This window comes from Cetorhinus maximus, chromosome 13 (genome assembly GCF_964194155.1).
Source record: "Cetorhinus maximus chromosome 13, sCetMax3.hap1.1, whole genome shotgun sequence".
NCBI lineage: Eukaryota > Metazoa > Chordata > Chondrichthyes > Lamniformes > Cetorhinidae > Cetorhinus > Cetorhinus maximus.
In genome coordinates, this window is record NC_135891.1 from 63,670,843 (window position 1) to 63,680,948 (window position 10,106).

A 10,106-nucleotide genomic window follows, 5' to 3' on the forward strand; every position below is an offset into this window, starting at 1 on the left:
CCAGGGGATAGCCCAAACCCCACTGTTTGCATGACCCCCCTCTCCCCCTTTCTGATGTCACCTGGGTGGAACAATGCTAGCAGGTGGACCTGCCTGGCTTTCTCAGCCCAGCAAAAGTGAAACCGTTTCCGAACATTATGCATATGCAGGAGTATACCCAAGGGCCAAAACTATCAAAGACAATGGCTCTGGTAAGTCACTTTAAAATGTAAAAAGTATGCTTCCATTAAGACGCATCGCATTAAGTCCACCATGCAATGTGTTCCAACCTTGGATTACCTTGCCAAGTTCAAAGCTGACCCGCTGTTTCCGCAAGAGTGATGGATACTGCACCTCAGGTCCCACAGGCAATAGTTGCGATGGTGTCCATGGGTCATCGATCTGGTCAAGGGGAAACGATTCCCGTTCCTCCAGCCTGGGTATTCTGCTGAGAGGAGGCAAATTCACCATCTCCAAAGTTAAGGAAATGGTGGGCAAGCACCTCCTCGTAGCAAACATAAATATACAAAAACACTCCGCTCTGGTTAATTAACATGTACACCGCGGCTTAAAAGAGGAAGCAGCAGGTCGTCCTTCAGCAGCTTCCACTGCTGCTACCAATGACATCCTGAGCGGTGACTTCAACTGCATCAATATGGCTGGACGATACTCCAGGGCCAACAGTAAACTGGACGCCACATCTGAACTCCTGATGGGAATGGTAACAGGTGCCAAGTTGCACGATGTCTTCAGAAACTCTGCAGATGGAGCGCTGCGCAGATAAATCTGGGCAAGACCAGATGACTCCATTCATTCCAGGATAGACTTCTATTTTGTGTCCTGAGCAGTCACAGTCAGATCCACTGACATCAAGCTGGTGTTCTTCTCTGACCACTGTCTCCTACTAGCCGACTGTCACCTATTAGAAAACCAGAGGGTTGGCAGGGCGACATGGAAGCTAAGCGTGAAATCGTTAAGTTGGCTCAAAAGGAATTACAAAGATTTGAGAACCATGAAACCCCTCTGAGACACTAATGGACTGGTGGGAAACAATTAAGGTGAACATCAAGAGGTTTGTCTTCTTCAAAGGTGCTCAGAAGGTAAGAGAGAGAGACAGAGCAAAATGTCCCAAATCCGGAAAAGCATACAGAATTTGCTCCGACTGCAATCAATAGGAATCATTGTCAAGATGGAGAGCCAGCAAGCCTCACTCTTTGCTGTGGAGGTCTCCATGATCACCTTTCAGCCCAGAGTCCACTCAGTGGTGCAGGATAAGACATGCTTGTGTTTCTAAGGTACACATAGAGAGCTCCTAAAGGTACAGAGAGAGAGCTCTGTGATCAGCAGCCTGAAAGAAGATGGTGGTTCGGTAACATCACTGCAGCCTGACATACTAAGGATCAATAAATCCTTTTATGCTGGACTGTATGATGTCAAGCCCACAGACAGTATGGGCTGCCAGTCCTTCCTGTCCTCTATCACAGAGGGTCTTAGATGACAGTAATGGGAGAGTATGGACAAGCTGCTAACTCTGGACAAGCTGACAAAGGCTGTCAGGTCTATTGAGATGAGTAAAATTCCTGGATGCGACAGCTTGCCAACCGAGTCACATTTGACCCCATGGGACATCAGCCCAGGCCTGCTGGAGGTGCACGAGAATATGTTCCTGGATGGCAGCGTGTCAGAATCCATGAGAAAAGGCATCATTACCCTCATTACAAGCGGAAGGAGGAGAGGGAGGAAATCAGAAGTTAGCGACCCATTTCACTGCTCAACGTAGACTACAAAACTCTGTCCAAGGTCATCGCCAATTGAATCATGCCTGCTTTGGAGTTGGTGATTCCTGACCAGATCTGCACTGTACCTGGCAGGAATGTTTCTGATAGCCTCATGCTACTCAGGGATACTACTGCCTATGTACAGGACAGGGGTGGTGGACACTGCCTTGTCAGCCAGGACCAGGAGAAGGCCTTTGACAGAATATTACAAACCTATATGATGGATGTGCTCTCCAAAATGGGGTTAGGGGGGTGAAATCTGCAACTGGATCCAACTGCTCTTCACAAATATCAGCAGTGTAGTTTCAACCAATGGAAAGCTTTCTGATTCCCACCGAATCAAGTCTGGAGTCAGGCAGGGCACTGTCCTCTCCCTCGCTATCTTGTTCGTGTATTATATCAATCATTTTGCTGGGTTCATCAGGAAAGATGTGGTCATAAGAGAGGTGACAATCCAAGGCAGCAGAGACACTCAGGTCAAAGCCTCCTTGTACATGTATGATGTCACCAAGTTCTGCACGGGTCCGTTGTCGATGCACAGACCGATGAACATTCGCAACCTGCTCAAAGGGCCTCGGGAGCCAAAGTAAAGAGCGAAGCCATGTTCTTTGGGAAACTGTGCCAACTGGTCCTTTTCCCCTTTCATTGTCAGGTCAGACTGCTTTAAGGTGTTGGGATGTGGTTCAGGGGAGCTGGGGCAAGTGCTGGAAACTGGAAGGAGCATGTAGCCATGGTAAAACAAAAACTGGACCTGTGAGAGCAACATTCTCTCTCCCTTTCAGGTAGGAACCTGGTCAACAGGTGTGAGGCTCTCTCAATATTGCTATACATGGTGCAGGTCTGGCCCATACCCTAGTCTTGTGCCATAGTGGTCACCTGAGCCACCTTCCGCTTTATCTGGAGATCAAAAATGAACTGTGTTCACAGGGACATGATGTATAAACCTCTAAATAAAGGGGGAAAAAATGTATCCAACATTGCCCTTGTCCTAATGGCCGCCTCTGTGTGCGGCTGCATCAAGCTGTGCCTAGCCCCTCATTACGCAAACACCAAGTGTCACCACATGCTGAGGAGTCACCTGTCCCCTGTGTTGCAAAGGATGAGTCTGGCCACATTGCCACAGAACCCTCCGTTCAGTTGGATTATGCCATACCATCTATCCCTTGTGGAAACGTTTATGCAGAAAAGGATCTTTGATTACAAGTCCATTAGGCAGTGGTCCGCATGTAACGTCCTAGAGGCCCTGTGGGAAAAGGAGATGGTGGATCCTGTCGAATAGTTCACTGAGCAGACTGTCAGAGTCATTTGGCAGAATGCCTCATCACCAGAACTTTCAAACAAGCACCAAGATGTAGCTTGGCTGGTGGTGAGAAGTGCCCCCCCTGTCAAATCCTTCCTGTATGCAGAGTCTTACCCCCCTCCCCACATTGCCCTAAAGGGGTCTGTGGTCAGGAAGAGACCTTTGTCCACCTCCTTCTGGAACTTGCCTTTGCAAAGCAGGTCTGAAAAAAGATACAGTCATTGTTGTCAAGGTTCATCCTAAGCAGCTCTGTGATGCAGGACTCTGTGCCGATGGGTTGTTCCCAGGGATGCACACCGAGATAAACATTAATTGCAGCTGGAAGACCATCAACTCAATGAAAGATGGTCTTTGGTCTGCGCGAAACTTGTTGGCTTTCCAGTGCAAAAAGTTGTCCACAGCCGGGTTTTACAAACTGGCACATTCCAAGGTCCAGGACTATGTGCTGAAGGATGCACTAAAGCTTGGGGCAGCTACTGCAAAAACTCAAGGGGAAAGTCATTGTCTAAGGCCCATCAGCCATAGTGCACCGAGGGGCTGGAAACTGGAAAAACCCCATGGCTATATATCTGATACGTAATGAAATTGTATATATTGACTGTAATTTTAAATAAAGTAAGTAACAATACAGCATTTGAAGAAATTGTTGTTTTGAACTTTACATGATTGTTCAATGTTGGCATTATATAAGGTACTTTTATAAATTTTAGGAATAAAGTATATTTTTGGGAATAAAAATGCATTTCAAACTTGAGTCACATGTAATACAGACTGGGCAAAGATAGCAAGTTACTGTCCCCAAAAGGACATTAGTTGTATTATTTCAATAATCAGACAGCTTCATGGTCACTTTTACTAATACCAAGTTAATTTTTTTATTTTTAAATTTCCAGATTTTTTTGTTTTAAATACCGAATTCAAAATTCTCAAACTACCATGATAGTACTCATGTTCATGTTCTCTGGGTTATTAGGTCAGGTTTCTGAATCACATCAGATTTTGAAAATCCATTGGAATAATATTAGATAAACACACTGACCTGTGATGTCACCGTCAACTTGAGAACACTAACTTCATTTCAGGAAGATCTCACATTAACACTTCCAACGCTTCTAACAAAAATCTCAACACTACTTCTTGTAAACTCTTACTGAGCTTTGGAAACAAAGAAAAACATGTCTACCTACATTAAAGTCTGGCATCTAGTTCACACCCCAACACCAAGATATTGTAATCTGTTACAGGTACAATAGGAGCCTCAAGAGAGACAGACCGAGAGTAAGAGATGTAAAGCTCCGTTTTCCTGATCTGGAGCCTGAAATCTACAGGAAGCCACAATTGCCAAGGTTTGCTTAGTGAGACCACTGCCTACACTAAAAGCTATTTTGATGATCCAGTGGTACTGTCTATTTGCCAACATATAAACGCCACATCAGAAAGAACACAGCTCGATTCCAATCATTGCTGAGTTTCTAATCTCAGCCCTGATGCCTGTTCATGTACAATTAAATGGGTTTTTAAAAAGAAAATTCAGTAAATATGGTACAATTTTGAAGGGGATGGAGAAACAGAGAGACCTGGGGGTTCATAAACACAAATCTTTGAAGATGGCAGGACAAGTTGACATGGCTGTTAAAAAACATAATGGGATCTTTGGCTTTATGAATAGAAGCATAAGAGTATAAAAGCAAGGAAGTTACACAAAACCTTTATAAATGGCTGGCTAGGCCTCAGCTGGAATATTGTGCCCGGCTCTGGGGACCACACTTCAAAAAGAATGTCACAGCCTTGGGGAGGGTGCAGAGAATAATTAACAGAACGATGTCAGGGATTGAGGATTTCAGTGATACAGGGAAACTTATGAGGGAGAAGGTTAAAAGTTAGATTTAAAGACGTCTTCAAAACGATCAAGGGTTTTGATAAATGAAGAAAAACTGTTTCAATTGGCAGGTGGGTCGGCAACCAAAGGACACAGATTGAAATAACTGGCAAAAGAACCAGAGGTGAGATAAGGAGAACATTTTTTTTTGCAAAAATGAACTCAGTGAGCTGTTGTGACCTGGAATTAACTGCCAGTGAGCGTGGTGGAAGCAGATTCAATCATCACTTTCAAAGGGGAATTGGAGATATACCCAAAAGATATCAAGAGCCCTTAATCATTTTGAAGACCTCTTTAAATCTCACTTTTAACCTTTTCCCTCCTTATAAGCAGCATAATCCCAGTTTCTTTAGTTTCCCTGTATCACTGAAATCCTCAATCCCTGACATCATTCTGTTAATTATTCTCTGCACCCTCCCCAAGGCTGTGACATTCTTTTTGAAGTGTGGTCCCCAAAGCTGGGCACAATATTCCAGCTGAGGCCTAACCAGCCATTTATAAAGGTTTAGCATAACTTCCTTGCTTGTATCCTCTTATGCTCCTATTCATAAAGCCAAGGATCCCAGCATTTTTTTTGCAGGGCACTAGGGAAACAACAGCAGACTGGAACTAATTGGATTACCCTTTCAAAGAGCTGGCACAGGCACAATGGGCCGAATGAGCTCCTTCTGTGCTGCTCAGGTTCCATGATGTTATCTTGTCTGCACCTTTAGGCGGACACCCTTTCTGCTACACCTCTGTGGATGTCATTCAGTGGAGGATCATGCTGCATGTCACTTTACTTGTAGAAAAGAACCATGACCCCACTTCAAGCTCCAACTGTACAGAATTGCAGGCCCGACCCAGAATCCACTGAAAGCTATACCATCTATTCTGCATTTTAAAAAATATGTATAATAACACAAAGATCCTGTTTGCAAAGCCTCACTAATCCTCAATTAAGAGGACAAAACCTGAGCCAGCTAGGATTCTGCCCCATATACATTATGTAAAGTAAACTGGGTAATGTACACCAGTAACAGATGTGGTTGGCTCCACCATTATCACAGACCAGAGCAGCCAATATCTCATTAGAAGTACAGGCCTTGAACAACATTCACAAAGGTGTCAGGCAATTTACCACACATTTTTATATTTCCGAATGCATTCAGAAACACAAAGATCAGCATACCAGCTGCCACCATGTTGGCTGCTTGCACATGTTCTCTGTCTCAAACAAAGGCTTTGGCCTATGGGGTAGATACAATGCTCACAGAGAAGGACGCATCATGCATTTGGGTTACCTGGTAGCAACAATATGTTAGAATTGCCTCAGCTCCCCGCGAAGTAAAGGGGGATTGGGGTAAAAAGAATAATTAGCCGATATTCCCAGTCCATATCACAATCCAGTGCTTCTCCTGCTAAGTGCATGTGTCAGGCCAGGGCTGGATTGGGCCCTATTAGCATTCCGACACTCAGGGATTAATCTCAATTTTTGCAGCAATTCTAAAACTTATTGATAACGAGCTGGCAACCCATCCAACATTTCCTCTGATTTTTATTTCCACTGACTTTGATGTGATTAAAAATTTGGAAAGATGTAAATCGAGAAGGATGAAAAATAAGCTGTCAACTATTAACTGTTCTACAATTATCGCACAAAGTCAAGGTTTACCCTTCACTGTCCAGACCACACATGAAGATTGGTCCCTTGGGTAAGGTTGGGGAGGAGCAAAGGTACTCTCAGAACATGACATGCTGGGCAGGAAAAAACTGAGAAAAGAAATTACTTTGAGGTACATAACAGCCTTAAACATGACATCTTACATTTAAATAGGCTTTCTATCAGGGTGGTTCTTGCCAATTATGAAAATCACTCCGAGCATTTCCTTGATAATGACAGCTCTTGGAAGAGGACATTTTCACCACCTCATCGTTAATGAGCTGTGTAACCAGGGCTTTGTGTTAACACCTTTAGATACAACAGTTCCCCACACTCTGATATATACTCAAGTTTTCAAAAAGGAGAAGTCAACCAAACTACAAAATGTAACCATGTAACCATCAAAACATCAACAAAGTTAAATGAAAACAAAAGGCATGTTGGAATATTGGTTACAAAGCAAGAACATGCTCAGCAAGTCAGCCAGCACCTGAAAGAGGTCAACATTCGAACTGGGGCTATCACCAGGCTCTTACCTGATATATTAGCTCATAGAAACCTTCACACAGTGCAATATACCATTCAGAAATAACAAAGACTGCAGCCTCTTAGCATACGACAACCTGATACTGAGAATCAATAGAACAAAGCAAACTGTCAAGAGAAGCTACCCCATTCCTCTGTCATTCCACCCCTTAAAGTAAGACTGGGGCATTGTTTGTTATAGTTATGTCTCAAAGAAATGGTCCTTAGACTATTATTAGTCAGTGTTGTATAAGCAGAATACCAATCAGATTCTTGTGTAATACATTTACATAAAACACCTTTTCAATGGCGAAACATCCCAAGGTATTTCACTGAGGAGTAATCAAAGTAAATTTTGTCAAGCTAATGGAGGGGCCATCAAGCAGAGAATCCAAAAGGAGTGGGTTTCAAGGAGAGTTTCAAAGAAAGAGAGGTGGAAAGTTTTATGGAGGGAATTCATAAACATTGGGTCTCAACAGCTGTAGGCACAGCCACCACTTGTGGCGCAAAATGAAGCGGGGGTTGGAGGAGGGGAAAGGGATTTTTACAACTGTCCCAGGAATGGGCACTTCGGTGGGGGGGAAGAGGTGTTAGAGGAAGAAAGTGGGAGGCATGCAGGGTTTAAACACGAGGATGAGAATTTTAAATTTGAGACATTGGCCCACTGGGAGATCTGGTGTAGTATAGAATACAAGCACAGTGTTGAGTGAATTTCATTTTACAGAACATTGGGAGACCAACCAGGAGGTGGCAAAGCCATGGAGATGTGGGTTTTAGCCACAGATGGTCTGAGGTAGGGGCAGAGGGGGATAATACTACAGGGGTGGAAACAGGCACTCTTTGTGATGGTGATAATATGGGACCACATGCTAAGCTCTAGGTTGAACAGCAGTTTGAAACAATCTGGTTCAGCCCAAGATGGCACCTGAGGAGGGGGAACATAGTCAAAGGTCAAGAGGATGAGCTTCATGGTGGGGGAAGAAGGTGTTAGCTTCAATTTTTACAACATTTAGCTGGAGGAATTTGCAACTCACCCAGGATGGGAATGTCGAACAAAATCTGACAACACAAAGGCACCAGAGGAATTAGAAGTAGCAGAAAGGTGGACCTGGTTGATTTGACAACTTTTGCACATGATGGGGACATGACACAACACAACAGATTACATTTACAAACCACCTTCAAGGTAGTAAAACATCTCAATGCGCTTCACCGAAGGGTAATCAGACAATAATCAGCACTGAGCCAAAGGAGTCAACATTAGGACAGGCGATCAAAGAGGCTGATTTTAAGGAGGGCCAAAAGGTTCAGGGAAGGAAATCCGGAAGGAATTCTGAGGCCTAGACAGCTGAAGGCATGGCCACCAATGGTGAGGTGAAGTAAGTGAGGTATGGACGAGGGCCCAGATCTGCAGGAACGCAACACTCACAGAGGGTCGCTGGACTGGAGGAAGTTACAAGTTTAGAGGAGGGTGAGGCCATGGAGCAATTTGAACATGACAATGAGAATGAAATGTTGCTGAACCAGGAGCCAATCTAGGCCAAGGAACACATAGGTGTTGGGTGAGTGGGACTTGGTGCGAATCAGGGCACAAGAGACACAGTTTTGGATGACTTAAGGTTTATAAGAGGGTGGAAGATGGGTGGTTGGCCAGGAGAGTTGTGACTTTATATCACCCATGTGTGACAGTCGATCCATGGATTTAAACACATTACACCACAGTCCCTTTCTCCCAACTATCCACCCTTATCAAAAAAAAGTCTGTTCTCACAATGATCGACTTCTGTCATCCAAGAGACTGTAACCCTAATTTAAAATAAGAACTTGTTAAAATGTAAACTTTTCAAGTACTCGTGTTCACAGGGTTGGCTCCTTAAGTCAGTCACCAGCTTTTTCAAGGCCATGACAGTGCCAGTTTAAAGCAATTCATCCCAACTTTTTGTCTTGGCCCCTTAACTGGTTAGAAGATCTGTGACAGCCCTTGGAGTTGGCCAAAAGAAAAAAACAAGACCAGGAGGAATGAAGTTACAACCTGGTGATTATTTAGGAGGGTTTGAGGTGCAGTGGAAATCATGAAAGAACAAATTGCCATGCAGGGGGAGAGATGAGCATGATGGAGCCGAGGGAGACTCACCGAGCAGCAGCAGCCGGTGTGTCTGTTTGTACTCGCGTTTCTCCGCCTTCAGGCTCTTGTCGATGCTCCGGCTCCGTTTCTTGTCGGCTTTGAGGCGGGCTTTCTCCTCGGCCCGGAGCCGCTCTCTCAGTTGCCCGTCCGGATGCTCCTGTTGCCCGGCTTCCCCTTCCCCTCCGCCGGCATTGGCGGCGGCATTGGCCGGCCGGCCCCCTGAGTAAGCGATGCTGGAGGCGGTGTGGGGACCGATGAGCCGCGATCTCAGACTGTAACACGTCCCCATGCTGAAAGAGTGTGACCGAGTGCTGGGTACAATCACTCGGCAAGGCGAGGCAGCGGTCGGCGCCTCCCAGCGATGGAAAGAAGGCAAAAGGGACAACTTCAGCTTCAGCAAGAGCCTGTCACCATCGCAGCCCAGAGAGAAGGAGGAGGAGGAGAAGCCCAGCTCCCTCTCTCCTTCCCTTTCCTCTCTCCTTCCTTTCTTCCCTCTCTCTCGCCTTCCCTACACCAAAGGAATGGCCCAGATTCCTGGCCTTGATTCCTCTACACACACACACACACTTTCCCCCCTCCTCCTTTGGCGATTTTTTTTATAAAACAAGATAACAGTTCCCTCAGTGCCACGTGATCAGGAAATGAACCCTTTTTTTAAAACACACACACACACATTACCGTAAATGACTGGAGCACCGAGCTAGGTAGGAGGGCTCTCGTTCTCATTGTGGCTTCCCACGTTTAAACCTCTCCTTCTCCACCTCAACTTTTCTCTCCCAGCTCAAGGAGAGTTTAGTTACACTGTGCACATCCCAATGGTCTTTCTGAAACACCTGCCAAATCACAATCGTGTTGGTTTAAATGACGCTTGAGTTAAT

At 45.1% G+C, this 10,106-nt stretch overlaps 1 protein-coding gene across 1 annotated transcript in view; it reads right to left on the reverse strand.

The window, feature by feature from the left end:
* The window catches only part of gnas (GNAS complex locus), a 357,713-nt gene extending 347,889 nt beyond the window's left edge, over positions 1-9,824 (reverse strand). Inside the window, exon 1 of the mRNA XM_078555457.1 lies at positions 9,238-9,824. Within this exon, the coding sequence (XP_078411583.1) occupies positions 9,238-9,517 (280 nt within the window). The 5' untranslated portion in view covers positions 9,518-9,824. The remainder of the gene's footprint in view (positions 1-9,237) is intronic.
* Between the last annotated feature and the right edge of the window lie 282 nt (positions 9,825-10,106).